Source organism: Nesoenas mayeri (genome assembly GCF_963082525.1).
Source record: "Nesoenas mayeri genome assembly, chromosome: 1".
NCBI classification, from domain to species: Eukaryota; Metazoa; Chordata; class Aves; order Columbiformes; family Columbidae; genus Nesoenas; species Nesoenas mayeri.
The window spans coordinates 21578513-21604399 of record NC_137541.1 but is presented as its reverse complement, the minus strand read 5'-3'; the positions used below and the strand labels follow the sequence as shown (position 1 = coordinate 21604399).

The 25887-nt window shown below is 38.4% G+C and overlaps 1 protein-coding gene across 1 annotated transcript in view; it reads left to right on the top strand.

The window, feature by feature from the left end:
- The window catches only part of IL17REL (interleukin 17 receptor E like), a gene marked incomplete at its 3' end in the record, with an annotated part of 45071 nt that extends 30611 nt beyond the window's left edge, over nt 1–14460 (top strand). Inside the window, exons 9-17 of the mRNA XM_080363956.1 lie at nt 1368–1431; nt 3451–3614; nt 5926–5973; nt 6624–6681; nt 7019–7164; nt 9762–9821; nt 11023–11080; nt 13397–13451; nt 14433–14460. Coding sequence (XP_080220082.1) covers nt 1368–1431; nt 3451–3614; nt 5926–5973; nt 6624–6681; nt 7019–7164; nt 9762–9821; nt 11023–11080; nt 13397–13451; nt 14433–14460 — 681 coding nt within the window. The remainder of the gene's footprint in view (nt 1–1367; nt 1432–3450; nt 3615–5925; nt 5974–6623; nt 6682–7018; nt 7165–9761; nt 9822–11022; nt 11081–13396; nt 13452–14432) is intronic.
- Between the last annotated feature and the right edge of the window lie 11427 nt (nt 14461–25887).

Genomic DNA, 25887 nt, shown 5'->3' with positions numbered 1-25887 from the left:
TTAGAAATAATAGTGGAGAAAAAAAGATCTGAGTGTAATATGCTTAAACTAACATCCTTACATGATGTAAATGTGAACAAAGCGGGTCCAGTGGTTTAGATTATTCCAAGCTAGCAGGAAAGTATGGGCAAGGCCTTCTTTGAAATACTGTAGGTAATTCTTCTATCTATATTCAAGAATGATTAATTAAAGTGGAAGATGTACATAAAAAATCAAGAATGGGTCAGAAATTGAGAGACTGTCTTATAAAGGAGATCCAAAGAACATGTTTTTTTAACGTGGAAAAACAGGTGCAAAGAGAAAATGTGTTTGTTATCTAAATACACATCAGAAAGGTCACTTATCAGGAATAAAAAGTCACCAAACCAATTTAAAATGATCGTGGTAAGCTATCAAGATACTATGTGACCTAGTTTCTCAGTGAATTTTGGGGCAGGATTTACCTTGTGGATTAAGATACCTAAATGTACATGTTCAGATGGAGATATCTACATTTTAAATAGATGTCCAAACTCTTATAGTCATTGATGGATATCTAGTTAATGCAGTCACTTACTTAGCTGGCCAAATGTAGATGGCTGTTTTGGGATGTCCCCGATAGCACTGTAGACTCTGCCGGTTGCATTGGCTGGATCTTCATATGGTTACTGTAAGAGTAATTTGGGCACTTTAGTCACACTCAGATGTGTACAATGTAGGCACCTAAAATCACATCCCTTAATATGTGATTTGAACCACAAGATCTCTTACAAGCCCAGGTAGTTTTTCTTTCATTTCACTCTGAAAGATGTGAGGTTACTGGAAAGATATAGCACATACACAGGGAATGCCACAATATGATTGCTGAGCAAACAGATGGAAACTGTGAGTAACAGAAACATTTGCAGATGAATTCAAATAATTAGGGTATTGTAACAGCCATGCGCATACACTTGCAGATTGGATTGTTATTCCTCAGATTTTAAGGATACATCCTTTGCCATAACAAAGTTAAGGAAATCTGATATTATGATTCTTGAATGTCTTTTGATACCCTTAGAAAGTGATGACACTGTACGAAACTTAATGAAAATCAAACTGGAAGACTTTCTAAATGAAACTAGGCTTTTAAATATGTGACTCACATGTAGTAGGAATATAGTGATAGAAGCGATCACCTTAGTTCATCAGCTCCAATCACCCTAACGATGAAAAATAAAAAATATATCTAGTGCAAAACATCCTTTTAAAGATCCTGCTTGCAAAGATTTTTAATAAACACATAATCTTTATCTTTGATGGAAATATTTTCTGTCACATTATGTCTGAAATGTTAAAAATTGATGGATCTGAGAATCTCTAGCTAATGGCCACTTTTTGACTTGTAGGGTTGGCTGGCAATTCCAGATGCACGGAGGATACAACTTTGCCCCTTTGAAAATGGCAAGTATTGTGTGATTACTCTTCATATGATTGATTTTCCATAGCTCCAGTAGTATGTCACAATTTGAAATTCATCTAAGTTGAAAATCATACATTGCAAAACTCCAAGGAAATTGTCACATTGGTTTGCTGTATGCTGGGTAGAAAAAATAACTTACTTTCAGACCAAATTGTTCAGAAATTTTATGCCAATGTAAAAACTAAGTAACTTTCTAATAATTTCCCACATTTTCTTAAGTCACATGCAAACTGGTCAGAAGGAAGAAAAGCCACTGAAGTCAGCTTTGAAATGCTGATGTGAGAGGAGGACTTCAAGAAGAGCTTTGAAGAGGGTATCTGATACCAAACTTAAGGAGGGAACAGGGATCTGAAAATAAGACGATTATCTGCATATGGGAGTACCCATACTTAACAGGAAGTTATTCACACAAAGTGTTCCAGCAAAATCAGAGTTTGGTCTGAGATGACAGCTGAAAAAGCTGAAAAAGAAATATAAAGGCCTTTAGTGGAAGCTTTACCAGTTAGATAGAAAAAAGCAGAGCCTGAAAAAGTGTTTTATTGTGTTAAATCCACCATAAATGCAACATTTTTTCCCCCAAACTATGCTAAGAAGCCCATTAAGGGATTTTTAGTATTTGACTTAAAATAAAAGGAGAGAGAGAGAATAAAAGCATCAAGCCATAACAACATGTCCAAACTCCTATAACATTCAAAATGTAACTGTGAAAACTGTCAGAACTGTTGGGAACTAGGACTTTGCAGCCAGGTTAAATGTTCTCCAAACATTAGCTTTATAGTACATGTCCATTTATTACAAGCAGCATTTTTACAAAGAATAAAAATTTCCAGCATTTTTTAAAAAAACAGAATAAAAATGTCCACTTCATACAAAATGTCAGGATTTTGATGTATACATATTGGGACACAAAGTTATGACAGCAAGAGGCTTGGCAGAATTAAAGGGTCTGGAATTTATCTATCAGAAAATATGAAAAGGTTTTATTGCAGGACATTTCTGTGAGAAGCAGTAGACATAGGAATTGTTATGCTTGATAGGAGTTGAATTTGGACACCTGGTGTTTCCACTCTGATGTAGACTCTGCTACTTGACTTTGCTACATTTTCTAGTCACAGGTGTTGTTTGTTCACTCCTCTTGAGCATCCACCTGGCCATGTTTTCAAGTTTTTGCTTCACAAACAGTTGCAGGAATAAATTTTTCTCCTACTTCTGACTATTAGACAAACGTAAAACCTTACAAGTTACTTCCTGTGAACTGAAATATCAGTTTGAATTTCATGCTAGAAATTCCCTCATCCACATGCACCTAAATGGAAAAAAAAAGTCAGTACAAAGTAACTAATTTGACCAATCAAATAAATAAGAGAGCTTTTATTTTATAATAGTACCTTCTTAAGGTGTCCCCAAATACATGTTGACCAGCTCTGAAATTATGGTGTTCCCAATGTACATAGAAAGAAGATTTACATAAAAGTTGTACAAAAGTTATTTATTATTAATTACTTGCACATCTTTGTTTGCCATTAGAGTTCTTGATATTCAGCTATGGGCTTGAATTTATCTTCTTACATGCATGTTGTGTGCATGTAAGTCCTACACAAGGTGAACAGAATCTGAGTCTCCAGTACCATGACCTTGAGTCACTGATGTACAAATTAATTCCAATTTACCATACATGGTTAACTGAAGGTCCTTGGTTAGGAATGTACTTGTGTTACAATCCCCTTGTCAGAGCCCTGGGGATACCTGTCTGTCTGTCACCACAGTGGGAGACTGCTAAGACTAAGATCGCAGGTTGAGTACCTCTGGTAAATGCCAGGACTTTGGTGGGATGAACTCAAGGTTTATACCGCTACAGTGTGAAACACTGCATTTCTGATTGGTAAAGACGACAAGGAAATGGAAAAGCAATGCATTTGTTTTTAAGCACATGTAGAGGTACCAGATTTATGAACAGTTTTGATTCATTTTTAAACATCTTGAATTATGTTTCCACTCTTTGTACACAGATACGAAGGCACTATGGGATAATGTTGTATATAACCCAGCGACACAAACGCTAGCTTGGGAGCCAGCCTGTCCTGTGCTTGTCATGGTTAACCTATGCAGGTTAATGAAATCTAACAACCACTGTGAAGATATACAAAACTCTTTCAAGAATTCTTCTGAGAAAGTAAGAACTATGCAGATTTCATTCAAACTGTCAGATCGAAGGCCACAACCAAGGACATAATGTGAAGAGCTAGACCTTGGAATAAGAGCAGTTGAAAATTCCTGTCTTCTTCTCTGATACTTAAAACTATCCACAATAGTAGTCTGTACTTGTACACTAACCACATCATTTATTCAAAGAGCTCACTGACTCACTATTAAGAAATAAAAAGTGGAGATGACTGTGAAGCTAGTAATGTTTGCTAAATTCTTTGGGGTAAATAGGGTCTGCTTTTCATTTGTAGTAAAGGCATAATTCATCTGCCCTGACTTTGCTGTCTAACAGAGAGGTGTTCAAGTCTATGCTATTTGTGTCAGATTTTCTTTAAAGTAAGTGAAACAGATATATGGTGAAGGCAACTCATTTCATCTGAAGATAGGCATATAAGAGTAGTCAGAGGAAATTCTCTCTGAAGGCACCTCTTTCTCTTCACTGACTATGACAAGAGTCTATTGTCATTAGATAAGATTTGGATATTTAACATTTAGACACATAAAATGTGAGATGAAGCTACATCTCTTTAAATCTTACTGGAGACATAGGGGTACCTTGGTGGGGCACAATTGTCTTGTACTCTATCTAAATCTCTTTGAAGTGCCTTTATCAGCCTGGTCTCATGTCTTGAAATTATGGGTTTCCTCATTTCCTCAGTTCTTCCAGCACTTGCATTCTAAATTTGAAAAGCGTTTTAATTGATGTATGTTGAACTGCTTGATACTTCATCTGAAGTCTCATGATGCTGAATGCACTGGATTCATAAGGCTGGTTAGAATTCTGGCTTTCATCCTGAAATGTAGGTTTTAGGCTTTCCTGATAGTGGAGAGAAGTCAGTAAATTTGAGGTAACAACAGAAAAGGCAAATAAAATGAAATACAAATTCTTAATTTTTGAAACTTTATGAGTAGTATTCTGATGACATGATTTGGGAAGGGCTGACTCAAGACAGTTGAATGCCTTTTTTGATTAGGACCTTCTGGCCAAGTGTTTAGTGGATGTTCAGATTCACCATTTAATGGGTTACAACAAAGCTTTGATATTGCAAAACCAAATATATTTAATTTTACACATGCGAGCAGCCCCTGTGGGATTTGTCATCTACTGACAAGAAGAATAACTCATTGCTTGCAGAGAAAAAAAAAAGCCTAAAAAAGCTAAAATGAGGTTTGGCTGGTAACGGCCATATTACCCAGAACACAATCCAAAGTTAGTTTATTACAGACAATGAGTGCTTTCTTGTATTTACTCATTGCATTTAATGACTGAATATTAATGGAATGAATTATTTTTCCCTTTTTTTTCTAATTAATCCTACAAGGTCTGATATTGAATTTGGTGCATTTATTGTACTCCCAAAGAACATCTCTATAGTGTGCTGGAGACTACTGCAGAGATTTCTCAGGTAGTGCCAGCTTCCCCAGTAAATCCACACAATGCCTCACACTCTAATACTATGCACGTGTGCTGATTTAGGCCTCAAAGCTATTATATATAACACTTCTCTGTAATTAGGCTGAGACTTTCTCTGTTGATGGCAAGGCTGTCTCCATATCTGAGTGGACTCTTACAGAACGGTCTTCTGTGACCCTATTGTAGACATATCTGATGACATCTATTATATTCTGCTCCAAAAAGTTAGAGGAAAGAGGTGTTACTCTGGTCACAATACCGTGTGTTGTGCTCAGTCACCTGAGCAACAGTGTTTATTTAAGTAAGAGTGCTTCTTTGGGTACTAATTATTTACATGAGACAAGGCTTATTATGGTGAAGCATTTGGTGGGTAAACTGTTGTTAATCAAGAAATAAACAATTTGTAGGTCACTTAGTGGATATCTAAAATTCAGTCTATATTTAAGTATTTTCTGGAATAGGGATATGGAAAATTGAAAAAATTCTGAACTGAAGGTGGAACAACAGTTTTAGGTGTATGTTTAAATGTTCTGCTGAGTCATTGATGAAAAATAAGGGACTGAAACAAGATGACTGTGTAATCAGAATTTTGCACACGAGCCACCATAGAATCAGTTCATTTACCTCTAGTGGGCCAGACTGACTATAAAAAATGATATGTTACATAGAAAAAGAAGCAAATTATTCAGTAATCCAAAGTAGCATTATTTCTATTCTTACTATTTTATGTGATTAACTTCCTGTGATATTTATGATGTAAACAAACCAGTTCCTATCTCAGTAATCTAAAAATGAAAATTTTAGGTAATTGATTTTGTGGAACTAGTTAATAAAACTAGCTAACGCTGAGTGCTTTCTTTTCAAGCAGGTTAAATATTCTCGTGTGGACACTCACCCAAGACTTTGCATGAAGGTAAAAGTATTTCTTTTTAAAACACCTATTAACTGCCCTCTTTCTGCTAGCTCTAAAAAAAATGAGTTGCTAATGTTCCTTAGGATCAATATTTTGTTTCATAGCTCTGATAAATAGGAAGTAAGAATGAAGGAAATGTGAAAGATTAGATAAAAAGGAGGTTCCTTGGAAATGCAGCAGCAGTGATAGGTAGAACACAGGTCAAATTTTCCCCTCTGTTTTCTCTGCTTAAGAAAAGCAGGAAAAATGTTTTAGGTCAATGCAAACTGAAGCATGCACTCAATGTATAATTTTTTCCATGTTAATATTTGATAATAGAAAATATTTGTACACTGCATTTACCAGAGTACCTTCTATTATTCTACTTGAGAAAAAAATGCCACATAAGGTTAATAAAGGCATATTATTGTTTTATTTTAGATTACTTTAAGTCAATGGAACTACATGTTTCTGTAAAATAAGTATGTGTAATAATACTTGAAGAATTGGGGGGCCTAATTCAAATCTAGGGTTGGAAGATACTATAGAGCAGGAAAGCTGTGAATTCATCTTCTACAACTTTCTGGAATGCACTGATCATCTCTAGTTAAATCTGTAGCCACAGACTGAAACTGAAAATTCAGTTTCCTAACTGATTTCTCTGCTTTCAGTTTACAACTAAGCAAGGCTCCTGGGTTAAATGTCCATTTGCTCATGGAGAATTTCCAGGTAAATATTTTTTTTTAATTACATAATATTAAATTGTGAAAAACATTTAAATCAGTCACTAAATATGAGCCTTCTCCATTAAGCAAGTGAGATATGTTCACATCACTGTAGCTTGTAAATGATAGCAAAGAGATTTGACAGCTTAATATTTCTATGTATCCCCAGTAGATCAAGTATTTATGAGTATAAAAAGTAATAGTGGGAATCAAAATAATTACTTGCATATCATTTGATGGCACTTAACTAATGAAAGAGGCTTTTATTTTAGATATAAAAATTGAGTATATTATACATGAACCTTGTACATCTAAAAGTAAGTCTTTTCCCCTAATATCAGCTTGGAAAATGAGAGCTGCTGCAGTTGCAGAACAAATACAAGTTTTCTTCACATCTCAAACCAAGGCACGGTTCTCGGTGCTTGTGTGTAACAGGACGCAACTGGCCTCGTGTGAATCTATCGGGATGTACCATTCAGTCTCCATGGTTTGTATATATTATTTCTTAAACATTGTAAGACTTTTAAACATACCTAACCACATTCATTTATGATCCCATTTACCACTCTGCAGCTTGAAAGCGTTAATGAAGCCTTCCATGTACATACTGGAACAATTACTGGAAAAATTTTTAAGCATGTAGTTCTAATTCTGATCTCACGCTGAAGTGAGAAATGAATAAAGATCTTGAAGTCAAATGAGTCACATCCAAGGAAGTGACTATTGATATTATTCATTTATTGATTTATTCATTTAACATCATTTTTGTGGTGTAGTATTTGTTTTATGTGTGTAGCAAATGTTACTATTAGTATTTCATATATGGGTCACTGATCCAACTGACCTGGCAAATCTCACATCGTGACATGTAACAATTGAGGCATAAAATCCATGATGATCTTGAGCCACTCTAAATCTCACAGCTGCTGAAACAAACTCAACACACAAAAAAAGTAAGTTTTCAGCCAAATTAGCTTTTTGAGTCAGCTGACTGTATGACTATACAACTACTTCCAGCAAAGTGGGGGCAGAGAGGGAAAATATTATGGGAGGATGAGATTTCTTTTCGTGCAGCAGCTAGTCATGAAAGGAGAGCCTCATTCCTCTCTTGCAACTAAGCCTGTATCTCACACGTTTTCAGTCCAGCACTGTGGCTTTGCCCTTGCCCTTCAACCCTGCCTGCCAGAGTTACCTTGTTGGCCTGACCTGTGATCTTCTGAGAGGTCCCTCTGGAAAGTGAGGTCATAGAGCAGAAGAGTGGCCATAGCATTATTTTTTCAAGTAGGAGAATATTAGCAGGACAGGTCCTAGGAGCTACTAGGACCACGATGCTGAAAGGCATCCTGCTGGTCCAGCAGCCAGCTTCGCAGTGGTCTTATATTCACCTCTAAATGTGTGCTCCTGCTGTCTAATACACTGACCAGGTTTATGTCATATGATGGAGTTTGAGTAAATTGAGAAATGCAGATGTTGTGATTTCTATGGTTATTCCTGACTGTGCCCATTGACTTCACTCAGCTGCAGAGTGACGTGCTTTAGAAGACACAAGCACATTGTAGCTCCTACACCTGCCCTCTTCTAGGATATATTCCAGCTGAATGTCTCTCTTTGCCACTGCATGCAGATACATGCTGCACCTGTAACTTTTTCAAGTAGCTCTGATGTTTTCAGTGTGCAGGGTCCACATACCAGGGGGTAACAGACAAGTAGATGGCTCTTACACTCAAAGGGGTGGAAAGTGAAAGCTGAATTTGTTTTCTAATGAATCAGTTCAGGTCTTCATTACATCTCTGGTGCTGAATGTAACATAGCAGCTGTTAAAAGTAGAGTTTCCCAACTCTGAGCTTTGTTGCTCAAGCTGAGGCCATGCTAAGTAGAACATGATAACTACTCCTGCAGGAGATCTCAAAGCTGAATAAACATGGGGAAAGGCCTGGGAAAAAACTGCTCGCCTAATCAACACAAAGCACAGAAGGCATTGGTGCTGCTATCAGAAGTCTTTCCTAGTAGGGCAAGATATCTGGGGAAATGCTGCATTACTGGCAGAGATGGAGGTCTGTACAGTAGGAGAGTTGTCAAACGCTCTGTTCAGTGAACACGTAGCAGTGGCACTTCCCTGCAACTGGCTTATTTCACGTGAAATCTGCGGAGCTCAGACTTCCTGGTTTTAAAGGTTCCCTGTGTGAACTGCTAAGTGAGAAGGGTAATGGTGGAGGTACAAAGAAATCACAGCCAGGTGTTGAAGTGTGTGTTTCATGAAGGGCACTGATGCATTAAAAAGCGCTGTTTTCTTCCTTCTGGTACAAAGCTGTTATGTCCTCTGCTACTGTGACAGAATGAGAGCCCGTATAAATTACACAGAGTTCCTGTCTCAACATCACGAACAATATACACAAAGTTTTCATCAAGTTTTAGCTTTGTGTTCCCAGAAACCAATGTCCATGCTCTACCTAGTAATCCCTGTTCAGTCATGTCTGAAAAAGGACATATTCTCCTAGTTTGCCCCAAATTATTTTAGGAGTTTACCACACTAAAAAAAGCAGTATAGGATTCATAGCTGTTAGTGGAGTAGCTAATATTATTTTGAGGACAAACCGTAAGCAATCCAACGTTAAGTGTCAGAACAGTCATTTAGGACAATTTTACCCCAAGGCTGAACTTGTTCTTAGCATGCAATGTGATGGTAAATCCAGAATAACTGTAAAGACATGATGATTCCTTCAACTCATGTATACCAGGAAAAAGAAGTGAAGATCCTCTTTGGTCAACATGGTGGGAGCAGCCACAAGGGGAGGGTATCCTGCCTTATGATGCTTCATAAAATGCGGGAACATTAGTCCTCTTACTCTGCTGCCCATATTGCACTTGGCAAAACTACACCAGCTGCTTATGGTCACTGAGATCTGGGGATATCTCTGAAAATAAAAAAAAGTTCCATAATGAATATACATTTTATTAATTTTCTGATGCAGTAGAACACGTAGTATTATTGGCAAACAAGCCAAAGAGCTGGAGAGACACAATGCATTTTCATTGTCCCAGGGTTTGGAAAATAATACTTTTCAATTTTTTTCTTTTCATTAGGGAGATTCTGTATCAATTGCTTTGTCACGGGAAATGTGTGGAACAACAATTTGCATTCAGGTGTGTGTCTTGATTTTGCCAGCTACTATGTACAAAATAAGCAAATTATCACACCAAAAAAAACCATGAAAAACCAAGCCAAAGCCCAAAGAAAACCAAGCCAGCAGGCACTCTCACAGCTTCCTCCTCCCAGCCAAATCTGATCGCTGTGCAAATTGACTTGGCAAAGAGCATTATTTATAGCTTAATGTGCTGCCACCACCTCTTGTTGAGATTAATTAACAGAGAAGTTGCTCTCTATGATCTTGCAGCTTTGTCAGTGGCAGATAAAGGCATATCATCAGGAAATTGTTAATCTGTCATTATATTTTCCTTTGTAATGAAAAGTTCCAAGATATCAAAAGATCCAAGTAAATCATAGTTGAATTTTTTAAAAATTGACATTAGCTGGAAAAGGTCAGGCACCCAGCAAACAACAGAGCAAGTGCACAGTGTGCTAGAATTAGCACTCCTGAAAGTAGAGCTGAGCAAATTATTTCTGACGTTTTTGCTTGCTATTTCCGTAGCTGAAATTAATTAAGACAACATTAATGGAAAATGAGCATGAAGCTGACAGGTTTACTCCTCTCTGGAGTTAATGTTCTCAGCAGACGCTGGGGCAAGAGAGACTGACAGCTGGAGTTGAGGCTCCAGCACCTGCCCTGGAAGGTCCTTGTCAGCTTCACTTGCTGCTGCTGGGAAGAAAGGGGCACGATGAAAGTGAGATTGGCAAGAGCCTTCTGGGTAATGAGAGTTATTCTTCTTTACCTAGTGAAAAATCAGATTGTGTGGTAAAATTGAAGTTTACCTGCATAAATTGTTTCTTTTGTAAATAAGACATTATCTGTCAGAATACAGTTCTCCACAAAGAAGGAAAGGAAAGGAAAGGAAAGGAAAGGAAAGGAAAGGAAAGGAAAGGAAAGGAAAGGAAAGGAAAGGAAAGGAAAGGAAAGGAAAGGAAAGGAAAGGAAAGGAAAGGAAAGAAGGAAAGGAAAGGAAAAGAAAGGAGAGCTGATTAGCTTCATCATTTAGAAACTTTAAAGTGATTGCAACTCACTAGCTATACTCCTGACTAGCTGTCTCCATATGCATTTATTTAAAAAAAAAAAATTAAAATTCAGTCACTCAAGCAAACTAATAAAGCAATCTCATTTTGTCAACACAAATGTTTGCTAACTGTTCTGCTGAAAGGGAAATAAGACCAAACTCTTTCTTTTAAAAGGGCTGGAGGACAGATGTAGATTATTCAGTTCCACTGCAGATTTGTGATATCCACTGTGGTAAGTAAGAATGATAACAAAAGGTCTTGACTGTGTCAAAGAGAAAATCTCAGGTGAACTGTGTTTTTGCTGGGGAGCTGAGGTGGGATTCACCTGACTGAATGTGGATATCTGTGTATGAGCTTTTAATAGATATGCTCAGCTTCCATTACAGACAATGGACTCGTGTGCCTCAACTACTGTTTAATTAGCTACTGCAAGGGCAGCTTGTGTGGCTGCTTCTTCCTTGGAGAATTTTCCATCCTGTGCCAAGTTCTGCATGCCACACCTATATTTACGTTGCTGTCAGTACATGAGGTAACTAGTTAAAAACAATCCTTGGCAAGTAGGCACATGGTGCTATCACGGTAGTAGTTGCAGCACAGCCCTACTGTTAATTCCCCACCTCTGCAAACAGGGCAGTAGTCCTTCCCTCTGCTGCAGGAGTATGGTGAAGATGTTATTACAATTTGAGGTATACTCAGATACACTCATGGAGTCAAAATATTCCGAAATCTCCAAGCCCTGTAAGTAAGGTGTTATAGAAGATAATGAGTTCAGAGTGAACTAAGGCTCTGGGTTTTGTGGTGAAGAGTGCAGGAGTGGATGGGCTAGGTTAGAACTAAAAAGTCTAGAAGGAGTCAAGCTGAGAGAAGGCTCAACCTGAGCACTGCCAAAAAACACCTCCCCAAACCCACCCACACAAACAACCTCCCCTCCCAGTTAATTGTAAACGTGATTCCTATGACAGATCTTCTCTGTTGTCTAAAAATATCCATCAGTTAACTATAGCTTCAGATTTGGAAGCCTGATACTAAAAAGGAGGGGGCTTGAATATGTAGCCTAAGCATAGTTATCTGTGCAAGCCCTTGCATAATGCAGGTTCAGGTTTCTTCTCCACTTAAAAATTCATAACAAGCCCACTCAAGGTGAATCAATTAAATAGTCAGAGTGTTGTGATTCATGTAGTCTGGATGCATCTTCCTTACTCATACTTTCCTTTTAACAAATGTGAATGGTATGATGAAAGTACGTAACATAATGAAAGGCTCCAGAGATGGCAGTCTGGGAATTCCCTTCTACCTTATAGTAGGAGAGAATGGATCTGCTTATTAAATGGAAATGGTAGAACACCAAAAACTGAGTAAAGAACTTTTTTGGGCACAATATTTGATTTAAATGTGGAACTTTTTTATCACAAATTTTTGTTCTGACCTGTGGAGATTCAGAAAAAAATATGAGAAACTGTGCGCATATCAAGAATATCAGAACTGTAATACATAATCAGCATACCTATTGTATAAAGGATATTAAGTACATGGATTCTACCATACTTTATATTTTTGGGATAATGCTGTCCACATTAGAGGGTGGATAATTCCATCTCTGTCAACTGCCCAGGAGCGTGTTCTGAAACCTCCCTCTGAGGCAGATGGTACAAGTCAGTGTCAGAGATGGGACACTGAACTAGGTAATTCTTCTGTTCTTTTTGACTCATCAGGAGCCATCAACTGCTTGTCATGTGTAAGAGTTCTAATGTAACAGTAAAAGCATTACTACTAAGGACTATCATTTTCTTAAATGCTTATTTTCTGTAACAAAAATGTTTTCTCAAGCACTAGCTTTTTGAAATCAGATGATGAAAGTTGCTTAAAGACAATGCCACTGAAGGTGATAATTCTTACACTGGGATGCTATTGTGTTTGAACCTAAGATGTTAGGAAAAACAATCCACATAAATGTAAAGGAAATGTTAAACCTAAGATTTGTCCATATTTTGTGACAATTTGGATTATAAAAATTGTCAAAGTAACTGAGAAATAAGCTTATAATGGCATAGTGAAAATATTTGCTGCACACATATTTGTAAAATAGAAATTTCACATTGTTAACTATCACTGTTAAAGGTATCAAGCCCCATCAATGTGTCCAAAAGAGCCATGATATCATCAACAGGTATTTTGTTACTCAAAACCGGGATTCCAGTGCTGACAGTTTCTATTACTAAAAAATCAGTGTAGCTGACCATCATGAAAGCTGCTCTCTTCCCAGATGCAAGAAGAGTTTTCTGGCATGTAGAATGTATTATACTCCAATGCATTGTGGGTTTTTTTGTCTGTAGTTGTGCATTAGAAAGGGGAAAATCCTAAATTTTCTTTTCCACTTTTCTGGATTCCATTTAACGTAGCCACACATTCTGAGACATTATTTCACCTATTTGAGACAAAACTTCTCTGTTCTGAATGAAACAATAATGCAAATCGGTTAATTTGAGAATAAATGTGTGAACCATAATGAAAACAAAATGGCAACCTACATTTGAACTTGTTTCTTTAGGTTTTCGTGGTCAGACATATGATGATGGAAACCCAGCAAAGGTCATGACACACAGGTATCCATCCAATGTACAGTCTAAAATGTCTTGGAGAGTTGATGGAGTTGTTAATCCTGAAAACATGGAGTCATTCTCTCTAATGAACAGAAGCAATGTCTGAGTGAATTTTGTACTAAGCAGCAGGAATATCAGGTTTCTGTCTCTCTCTTTTCCTTGTCCCCACTGAAGACATTTCTTGCTCCTGTCCTCTCTCTCCTCTTGCTCGCTCTCTCTCTCTGTTGCACCACGGTGCAGTCTGGTATCAGAGCAAGCTGCCTTCTGCTGAAGACAGAGAAACAAATAACCAGTGTAAGTGAGACATTTGTAAAGTAACAAGACAACCTTTAAGAGCTCTGGAAGAATCTCAGATTTACTGAGCATGAAGTTCATATTATTACCACGTGGCCTGTGCTTTCTCCCTGACATTTGCAGGCAGATTCAGTCCTCTCTGTGCTCTCACTCATTCCATGTGTCTGCTCAGCTGTTCCATTGCATCTTTTCATTTCCACAATCCTTCACAAAACACCTATTCCTAGGTTATAAACAAGTCAGTAATTAATGCAGTCCACAGATGTGTGATTTGGTAGACTCTGAGCTCTTAGAAATGCTCTTCCTTTAAGGATATCCTTTCAGAAGCAACCTAAAATGGTGGGACCAATGTAGAACTCCAAGGAGACTAGAGTTGCTCTGAAAAACCCTTGTTCAAAGATGGGAAAAAGATACAGCCTTGCAGAAGTTATGCAAGACATGTAGTTGAGAAGGGGGTACCATCTTCACTTTGAGGCAGTCTTTGGCTTTTCTCTTGTCAGAATATACCATTCAGAATGAAGTATCTTGGTTTTGTTTATTTGGTCATGTAAGTGCTGTTTGGACTGTGACAGTCCACAAGTTGTAGACAAATGGTTAGATTTGTTTAACTCCAACTATATATGAATGCAATGAACTCTCTCACACTTCAGAGTAAAAAAGCCAATCTTTACTCTTCTCTTTTTCCCCTAGACTGAAGAGTGTGCATTCCTTGCACTGAAGTTAACACCACATTCTCAAGGTCCTTAGTATCTTCTCAACATCAAGTTGTATTTGGATGTAACTTGCAAATCTTGTCAAACTGGTCATCTCTCATGTTAGTAGTTCCTGCTAATTGCTGTGAGATTATTCTCATGAGTGAAGAATTTAGCAAATTAATCCTATTCTAACATGTCCAAAAGAAGCTAGATTATGATTCCTCATTTCCTAGTATTTCAAAACAAAAAACGTCTTAGATCACTTAGAGACTCAGGTTCATGTTTTCATTCTAAATTAATATTTTATATACAATATGCTATAAATGAGTACTTTTAATAGTACCTTGTGTACCTATAGAACAAGTATTTCAGATTTTGTTATTTGTAACCTTTTTTTTTTAAACCACAAGCAAAAGTTTTTGAGAAATGAATGGAGGAAGTTTTTGCAGCTTTGTTACATTATCTTTCTTTGTAATTTCCTTTGTTTTCTGATACCATTCTGATGATCGCACTATGACAGACCATATTCCTTAAATATGTCTAACAACTGCTTTCTGTGTTTACATTTGTGTTTGACTTGGAGATAACTTTCCTATTTGTTTGAGGAGGTACATGTCTTTGGTTTGATAGCTATTTAAAACTGCCATGTGGAAATCTAGCCATCTAGCCTGGAAGGAAACAGTTTAGTGGAAAGAATTGAAGTTTATTTTGTTTTGTTTTGTTTTCTGTTTGTGTTTTGTTTTGTTTGTTTGTTTGTTTTTCCCGTTATGTCAGTATTTATACTCAACAGTTGAGAATAATATTACGCACCATACTGATTATCAAATATTTGGCCTTTATTTCACTGAATATTCCTGTCAAACATCCTTAGTTTCTGTTGTGTAACAAGGAAACAAAGTCAACAAAAAGATGATTAATGGCAAATCCTGAAACCATGTGGAATTACTCATGTGGGATCAGGAATATGGGTGGGGAGTGAGGGTCTGGAACAAGAAGTTGATCAATAAAAAATATTTTCCATCTGAATGTGCTTTTTTGTTTCAAGACTTTCAAAGAGACAAATGTGGTGTAAGAGACATATCTGCTGTGTTGAAACACAAGGGTTTTGGGGGGCCCTGAGAAGGATGAATTCTGCTTGGCTCCTTTGATATCAAAGCTTTGTTGTGTAGACGGCACATCTATTAGCTATATTCTTATTCCAAACAGAGCTATAGCTCCAAAAGCAGAGGCGGCAAGGCAGTTTTCCTAAAGCATTTAGTTACTTGCTTTGGCTGTGAAATAGAAGTGCTGGTCTATTCTGACATCTGCTTCTTGTTTAATGCCCTCCAGGCTGCAGCCAGAAACAAGACATTCAGCCATTCAACTGGGAGAGCACCATAACATTACTCTCTTCAGTTTCCTCCAGTGGAAAAGTATTTTCTGCAGGAAAGGTTGATTTGCACAGTGTTCTTTTTCTTGCAGTAAAGACTTAAGATATAAACTTTTTGAATATGTCCTCAGACTGAAAATGAATTAAAATTATACAGGTGTGTAGGATCTGAAAACCCAAGTGTAGCTAAGACAAAACACCACCTCCAATGACAAGCTTATATGAGGTCCTGAAGCAACAATAGCTGTACCGAAGCTGGATGCTTTCAATGGTAGCATCCTGTTTCAGCTCCACAGACACTAAATCCTTTGCAGTATTTCTTCTCTTGTTGGCTGCAGTGACAGAAGTACTAAAGAGAAGGTGACCAGCCATGGTCCTGATCACTTTGGTGCTGTTCACAGGAAAGCTTGAATGGTGAACATAGCAGACGTGTCTGTAAGTAAAGTGTTCATTCATTCAAAGATTGTAGCCTAGGCTCCCATGATGGCCACTGCAGAGGAACAGGTACGTCCCAAACCTAGTTCATTCTGTTTGGATACTTGTTTTAGAGGGAGCCTAGGCAACTTAGTCTGAATCCTTACCATTAGGACATTCGTGCTTATAACAATGTTTGCAAATAATCCCTAATAGTATTTCCATACTTTGACTCAGGTGTACCTGTTTGCATTTGTGCAGTGAGAATACTGCTGGTAGCTTTTCTGATTGACTCCCAAGCTGACTTTTGAGATTCCTGTTTCTGATACACCACTTCAGGTAAACACTGTCTCTTCTGATTATAAAATTCCTGCTCCACCTGAGATCAGCTCTTCCTGCTCTCTCAAATAGTGACTGGATGACTCTATACATGTAATGCACTGGAAGGACTTCCACTCAGGTGGTGCATTACGGTCCTTGTGACATTACAGCTGCAAATATAAAGTATTTTTTTTTTTTTTTAAAGAAGGCATTCAAAACATTTGTAGGTTAATGCTGAAAGAAGACGGTATGAGAATCTTTCCCAACTCTAAAAGTATTAATTTCACTCTGCTGACCACTAAAATGTTTTCTTTTTCTGACCCAAACTATGCAATAGTTTTGTAATATTGACCAACACACATGTAAACGTGCTGTAATAACAGTCAAATACAAAAACCCACCATGTGATTGCCTATAGACTTGGCTAATCCTGTAGTGTCTCCATTCTTTTGTTGCTTATTGTGGGCCCAGTCCAATCACCCTATTTTGAGACAACCTGGAGTTATTTGGTTTTCATTTCATTTCATTTCATGTGTATCTGAGTCCTGGAAGTCACTTTGCTGCAGTTTTGTGGGAATATGCCTAAACTAATAAGATTTACTGAAAGGCAGGACAGACCATTTTGACCACAACACTAATGCGGTTTCCAGATTGAGGATAACTTGCTCTGGCCAAGTCAGAGCACAGACAGCAATCTGGCATCTGTACTCACCTTGCTATATAAACAAACCTTCAGCTTTTTTTTTTTTTTTTTTTCTGGATATACACTCTGTAGTGTTATTTGAGCTATGTTTCCCAAATCAGTTCTTTTTGTCATGACTTATTTAAGGTATGAGACTGAGCTGAACCTAATGACCTACGTCTTTTGAGGTTCCTTCAGAGACTCTGTGTTTTTTTAATTATTCAAGCTGAGGCATCCTTCCCATGTTCCTTTAGGTTTCTGTGAGTTGATGATGAGAAGAAAACTGTCATAAATATCTAGCCTGACAAATCTCCTTTGGCCCGTTTTCAGGCAGCTGACTTCTGTAGAGTTTTGTGACCCTCAAGTTTCTTTCTAGGGGCACATTTCTAGCTCTTTAAGGGTGTGTTATGGCCCACCTTTATTTGTGAGCTCCAACATGATCAGGCTCCACTTGCTTCTACTGCCAGAAGAATGTTCACCGGTTAGTTGTTGCTAGCCAGCTCACCAGACATCATCCCCACTTCCAAAAAGAAGTGCTACAACAATACTTTTTCTTCTGCTTGACTTTATGTCCTTCAGATGTTGCTGCAAAACCTTCAGATGCCATCTTACTGCATTGTTTTTTAATTTTGTTTGCTAATTTTCATTCCTGGGAGCTGTTCCACTGCAGCTCCATCTGGCCTCCACATGAAAATGATCTCACAAGTTCTTGAATTGGATACCTTGGGGTGGATTTAGGCCTTTGTGTCATGCCCAAAGTCGGACAACAGCCAGGGGGAAATAAGAACCTATTCCTTCACAGCTGAAGCATGTGTTAGTTCCTCAGTGACGAGCAATATTCTGATTTTTCTTCTGTGAGCAGAGCTCTTGAAGTTCAGAGCTTTGCTCCTTTGCTCCTCTGCCTTTCTCTAGTCCAGAAATGGCTTTGGAGATCTGTTCTTGAATAAATGAAATTATTAATGAGTTTATATTTTTCTCTCTTCTCGTATTTTTCCTTGTGGAAATGCCTCCAAGGAGCCAGCCCTTCCAGTCACAGCCAGCTGGAACTAACTTAAAGGAATATTTTGTAGAGACAAACACCAACAGGATGCTGAGGTAAATGTGTTCCAGTTGCTACAAAGGTCTTATCAGGCACTTAAAAGTGATACAAGGCCAACTTTCAGGAAAGTGGGTCTGAAGAGTTATTGTGAAATGACCCTCAGTCTTTAGGGAACACAAAACTCTCTGATATTTTGTTATTTTCTTTGTCTAAGAAGCATTTTGTAGTCCCTAGGGTGAAAATGTATTGTTACAGTTTACTTCAGGGTTCTGATCATCCACATTACATACATATTAATTCACTCCAGGACTTTAGTTTGGAGCAAACCAACTTTTCCCATCTGAGACAAAGCATGGGCACAGCTTAGGCTCCAGGGTATTTTCCCTCCCTTCAGGGGTGTGTATATAGCCAGTCTGCTCTTGAAAGAGCCCTGGAACAGTGTATGTACAATCTAGTCTGCAGACTAAGATTTACTCCATGGAAAAGATCACAAAGATAACGTAAATGTACTCGTGAGGGCTGTTTATCACTTGTCATGACCTGCTTGGTGCAGAGACATTTGGTATCATGGGAAATAGCTGTAAAAAAATCTCTGCTGTTGTGTCACTGCCTCAAATAAGAGAGGATGATGATTCCTGAGTGGATGCTCTACTGCACTCCAACTTAGCAATACTCTGTCATCTTTACAAGATAAAAGTACTGAGTGTGTTTGAAGAACGTAAGCCACCATCTATGTCTCTGGTATTTTATAAGACTCAAACACTACAGGCTAATTTGAGTTAGATTCTCACAAGGTTTCCTTCTCTTTCTCCATTAAATACTCCAAGATTTTGGTTCCAGCTTACAGAAATGCTGAACCTTTGCATGAGGTCTTCACTGGAGCCAGGTTTGTGTGGGACTCAAAATATAGGGTAGCAGCACTCCCTTATTTATATCTTAAGGTCTGTAATGAAACTTTTAAGTGTAATAGTCAATTTAATGGCATTCTGAAAAACTCCAGCAAAGTGGGAGGGTCACATAAAGAATGTTCATTGTAATATAGTTCACAACCACAATTCCCATCCCATGTCTAATCTCACAGTTGTGAATTTTTGTGAAGGGTGTGTGTGTGCATGTGTGTGGAAGTGTGAGACAAAGGGAGAGGAAGAATGAACTTAACCACGAGAAACTTTCTTTCCGTATTGTCTGCCCTGTGAACCACTTCTTGACAGCAACAATTGCTGTGCCTGCCAGAAACAACAGCATTCACTGCTCACGTAGTATTCTCATGAAGAAAACAGACTTTATCCCACCCAATCCCTCTGATCTGTAAGTCAACTGTAGCAATTAGGAGCAAATCCCAGTCAAATATGGATTCCATTTTTCTTATGTGTTATTTTTCACTTGGCAATATATGCATACTGCCGAGTTTCATTTCCCAGAAGCACAAAAGCTCTTAATTCTCCTGTGAAGTCCAGTGATTCATTTCCAGGTAAGTGGAAAGCAATGCACTTTTTAGACTATGAGACATGTGGAACAGCCTTTGAAATGTGGGTAATTACAGATTTTGTCCAGAAAGTACAAATTATATACATGGTATAGAAGAATAAGAAAGTAAAAATTTTGATGGCCTCTGGAGCAGGCCATTATGAGCTTCCATACTTTTGCTGCCATCCTTCCTAGTTCCCCTAAATGCTTGACTTCAGGTCCCCATCAATATAAGCCAGAGCAGGATTCAGTTCTGATATTTTGTGGGGGTATCTACTTTTTTCACAGCTGCCGGAACTGTGTCCTGTGATAAAGATGCTCCTCCTTCAACCATGTTGTATCACGTGATGGGACGGCTGTCTTCCCTTTACATCATCTCTAAATCAAGTCCAACCTGGGGAAGGAAGGTGAGGCTGGAGCTGGAGGCACACATTCCCTTTCTGCCACACAACATTGCCTTTTATCTCCAGTTCTTGGAGCCCAGCTGGTTGAGGAGGAGCAACAAGAAGCAAAAACCACTGTCTGGGGAATGTAGGGAATCGCAGACAGAGGTAGGAAAAGTTAAATATTTTCTACTGTGTAGCCTGTCCACAAAACCATTTTTTATGAGTTAGCCAGGATTTCAATGCACAATGGAAGCAGAGCTTCTCTGCGCCACTACATTTTTCACATTTTTATCCAGTCACATTCAGCTTACCTGACATTGTATAAGGACATATGAGAGTTTGTACTCAGTCAAATCAAAGGTTCATCTAGCTTGTACTCTGCTTTCAACAGGTACATCTGCAAACAGCCAGGACAAGCTTGTGGTAGTGTTCCCCAGCCTCAATGTCTATATCTTAAGAACTTTATAAAGGATTTGTTTTTTCTTTTAATCTCTGAGTTTTTCTTATTGCAATTTAACTCTTTTTTTTTGAACTCATGTAAACTTCTCAAACCTTCTATGTCTTTTGGCAAGGGACTCCACAGTTTAAGCAGGTGATGTGTGAAGTATCTGTCTTTGCTTTAAACCTGTCACCAGCCACCATGCCATTCACCTATCTCTAGCTCTTGTGCTGTAAGGGACAATGAACAGTTTCTCTTTATTATTTTCTCATACTCATTATGCTTAATTGACCTATACATTATCCCCTCCTGATCTTTTTGTCAGTCTGAAGAATTCAGGTCTATTTAATTGTTCTTTACATGGAAATAATGTGAACCGTATACAGTACTCAAAATATGAGTGTTTCATGAGTTTATACAGTGGCTTAGTGATGTTCTATCCTGCTCTCTGTTCCCTAACTAATAGTGCTGACAACTACACGCCTGCTTTTAACTGAAATTACTAAGTACTGAACTGTTGACAACATGGAACTGTTAGCAATCTGAGATCTCCCTCCTTAGTGCTTATGGCTAGATCAGAGTTTAGCACTATATTACAAAAAAATGCAGCTTTATTCTCTGTTCAGACCCCACTTCTTATAGACTGGACTGTGGGAAACTGCAGCGGGTCTGTGGAATCCTTGACAGAAAATATGAGAGTAGAGATCAGCCTTGAGATATTAAGATTTACCCTTGAGGAGGATGGGAGTAAAGGAGTATCCAGAGAGAGGAGAGATGTACCCGTGAGAGAGAAGGGGATAGAAGAATAACATGGATGATAGCAAGTTTAACCAATGAGATGTTAGTGCTGTAACTTGTAACCAATAGTGAAAAGACACATGAACTGGCAGAATTGTATAAAAATGCACTTGTAGCAATAAATGGCATCTATTACTTTCATCTTGAAAGAATTTGGTCCATGTCGCCTGTCCGTCTCAACCGCGACACTGGACAGAAAAAGAGAGGCTTTATTATTACTACTTTAACTAAGCAAAATATGAAGGCAAAAAAAGACACCTGCTGACACTTCCCTTGTATTAGACAGTTTTCAGTAACACTTCCATGCATGTTAATATAACTCTGTGCCAATCTGCAGTGAATACCCAGCCAGAGGATGTTCAGTCTGTACCTGTGTCTTCATACGGTAAGTTGTGAAATATGGTGGTGCCCATGCATTGTTATATAATAACTCCATGCTCTTTATACAGTCAGATTTCAAGGGAACATGGTCCTGATCTTCCAGTCCAAATCACTTCTACCTAGAGCAGGCTGTATGTGACTATATAATATACGGACTACAATAGGTTTCTGCGTGTCAAGTAGCTTTAGAAAAGTTTTGCAATCTACTCATTATGGTTGTTTTTGTTTTCGTGAGTCTACAGAGTTACTGTGGTCAAGCATAGGACACATTCTGCACGTAGTTACAGTTTCATGGCGGGGATGAAGATGGTAGGGAGGGATCAGTGGTGTTTTCTGCAGCTGTAAAGATTGTATTGTTTTTTTCCCACACACATCACTTTATTTATCAGCATTGAATATCACCTACAATTTTATCACCAGCTGCTCAGTATTATGAAACCCATTTGTAATTTGGATACCTTAGGAAGATCAGCACATGTTTTATATCAGTGCCTAGATAATTTATGAGCATATTGAACAGTTGAGAAACCAACACATGCTTAACTACAGCAGTAAAAATTTACATCAATATTTCTTCTTAAATTGCTGGATACCTTTTCCATGCCCTCTATCTCATCCTCAGGGTTTTTTGTCACTAGAAGACACCGTTATCTTCAGATAGATTGCTTAATAGCACAGCTGGGGCCAAAAATGAAAGCTGTGGAATGGAGTTGCACTGACTTGCAATTAGCCGTGGAGTGCTCCAAAGGGAAATACTCTGTAGTGAATAATATCTCTCCCTGTATTTATTTCTTAATTTATGCAAAGTACTCTTTGCTTTGGATTAGTCATTCTTGTTCACCTTCTCAGCTGTGATTTTTATCAACATTTCTTAACAGCTGCGTAGGTTTAGCATTTATTTGATTCATTGTGAAAAGCTGGACACAACATTCAAACCACAATGACTGGTAAGCAAAGAAGAGACGACCTGTTAGGCCTAGGCTGAAATCTTGCTGCATTTGGGAGTCTGATAGGGGGAATTTCAACCTGTGTTGAAATGTACTTCCAAAATTGCATGGTTCCCCTGAAACTGCGTAGTGAAATTCTCCATGCAATATCCAGGACACTCAGTTACCTTCTTGTTTGTTTGTTCATTTGTTTGTTTATTTTTTCCTTAACATCTGTCAGTCTCTTTGATTTTCAAGACAGACCATTTGGAAAACTCTCCGGACACCATGGCTTTGTGTGTTTTCAAGGCCCAGTGGGACCCCTCAGCAGCAACTTGGCCTCTCTTTCCTCTTAAAAGTGATGCAGAAGAAGAAACAGAAGCCTTCCCTCTCTTGGTGCACTTGAGTACTGAAGGTTATGGTATGATGGTTTGGAAGTTAGCTTCTCCAGTAGCTTATTCAGTAGGATGTGAAAACAGGTGATTGCTAACACTGGAGGTGTCTGAGCTCTGGTATTGACTTTTTGTACTGCCCCATCTCCAGAATTTGGGAATTGCACAAACCAGCTTTTGGATCTGACAGAAAACAGGAACGGGAAGCGGGACTCACATCCCTTTACATACTAATAAATGCAAAGCAGAGGCTTGAGGTACAGTGAGGAGAACAAATAAGGCTGGAAATTCCCTCTGGGGACTGATGAGACTGAACCTCAACACAAACCTGTCATGACCAACACCCCAACACTGATGTGTCCTGAGCTGCCTTTTCCTGGCAACTCAGTAGCTCATGGGAAGGAACAGGAGTCTCTTGGACAGAGTCTGAGAGCTGACCCCTGAATATATGGCTGTGCTGTGACACCTGTGAAGGCAGAACCACAGCTTTGGCTCAGGTGGGGAGTGCAACATTTTTGCTGTGTGTGCTGAAGGTAGACTGCAAAACCTGGGGCCTGGGCCAGCTTGCTGGGACAACCGAATATGTGCCAGGAAAACATCTCCAAAGCATTTGTTTGGAAAAGAGGATAGATAATAGGTACATGAAATTCTCTACCTTCCTGTTCTAACGTGCATTTCATAAAGCAAACACATATATATGCAATGTCGATTAACATGAGGTACAGGAAGCAGACCTGGGTGAGGCTCTGTTTGGGCTCTTGCTCATAGCAGAGGAGAGCTGTTCAACCTGAGGTGGAGGGATTGCTCTGAGGGTGACTTTCCTGTTGCTTCACTGGAAAAGAAATATGATTTCCTAAAAGCAACTGAAACCTAATTACAGATTAATCAGTTAAATTGTGGTGCTTCATGATATTATTTACAGGCAACTGTTTAACTTGTGAAAAGCAGTGGTGGCTTTGCCATGACGGCTGCAGGGCTTTGTTGCACTCTCCATAGATGTGGCTCCTCTGGTTTACCTAACATTGCTCCACATACAGCTTTCAGAGGAAAAATGGGTTGCTTACCATCATGAAAATTTTTGCAAAGCTTTAAATCCACAGTTCCCTAATAGTTTTCTGTCAAGGCAGCTAAATAAATTTTTCAGATGCCTTTTGTTTCTCATCTCTCTTCAGACACCCATTTCCTACCCACTTGTATCTACTGTAGATAATCCTCAGCAGTTTCCTTTTCATGGTGCTTCTGTTTGAGCTCCAGGGTTCACAAAGCATTCTTCTACTCTGAACATGGAACCACAGTCAGAACAGCAAATAGTGCCATTTTTACCTCACAGCTTTTTAGCTCTGAATTTTTGACTAAATTTACTTATTAATATAGCAACACCAGACCCTGTGGGAGGTCCTTCCACTTTGCAAAGATGAGAATGGGGAAGTGAATGCAAGCTTTCAAACTATGTTCTTTCCTATAAAAATCTCAGTTCCACTAAGATGCAAGTGAAACAAAAGGAGAAGAATGTTAAAATGATGCATAAAAGGGAGAAATGTGCAACGTATGACTAATGTGGAATCTTTTGAAACAAAATACAAAGGATATATCTGCTGTCAAATTATCCCTTCCTATGAGGTAACGACTGAGGTATGAATTGCAGAGCCAGGTCTTCAGGACCACACATGCACACACGAAGAGGTAATTTTTTAGGAGAGAGTACTGCTTGATTGTGAATTCTGACTTTGAAAGTGACTTGGCTTTACTGCCTTCGTTTTCCTTATTACAGAGGTATAAGTTTGTATTAATACTTCTCCCAGTATTCCACAAACAAGTATCTTCTGGTCTGCTCATTGTGTCCTTGGATCCAGTCATGCAAACCAAAGACTGGCTTCCATCTCTGCACCCTCTCTAGCACTTATTTTCTCATAGCTTCCATTGGAAGAAAACAAAAAAAGCCCATAGACATATTGTTTGTCATGGTTTAACCACTGCCAGCAACTAGGACCATGTACCTACTCGCTCACCTGCCAGCTGGAATGGGGGAGAGAACCAGAAAGGGAAAAAAACCTCCTGGGTTGATATAAGAACCATTTAATACAACAGCAAAGGAAGAGAAAAATCATAACAATAGAATATAAAAAACAAGAGATACACAACACAATTGTTTATCACCCACAGCACCTATAACCCATTCATTCCTGAAAAGTGTTATTTGCCACCTGGCCAACTCCAGCTTACACACTTAGCATAACATCATATGGTAAGGAATATCCCTTCGGCCAGCTTGGGTCAGCCATCCTGGCTGTGCTCCCTCACAGCTTCTTGTGTGCCTGGTAGAGCATGGGAAGCATAAAAAGCTCTTAACTACCTAGTAACAAGCAAAACATCAGTATATTATCAACATTCTTCTCATACTAAATCCAAAACACAGCTACTAGAAAGAAATTTAACTCTATTCCAGCTGAAACCAGGACATTGTTTTATTGCATTGTGATGGCACAGTCTTCTTCCTACTTTTTTTGGCCAGAGATATTAAAATGTTTATTTTGCTCTGCATGTTCCTGTGGTGAGAAATTGGCTTCGGAAGTAATTTCTGCATTTTCTTGTTATCAGTTATCCATTCTACTTTAGTAATTTATTATCTGTTTTACTTTAGTCATTTGCATCCTCCAGCTGTTTCTGTGGACAGACACAATTTTTCATTGGATAGGAAGAGGGACGTAGTATCAGTGTTTGCCTTTCAGGTGGATTTTAGCTTATTTGAAGTTGTCTTTGAGAATTGTTTCACTATCAGATAGGAATCTAAATGCTGAAATCAGGTATCTTCCCTTATCTCTTTCATTATCTCTTT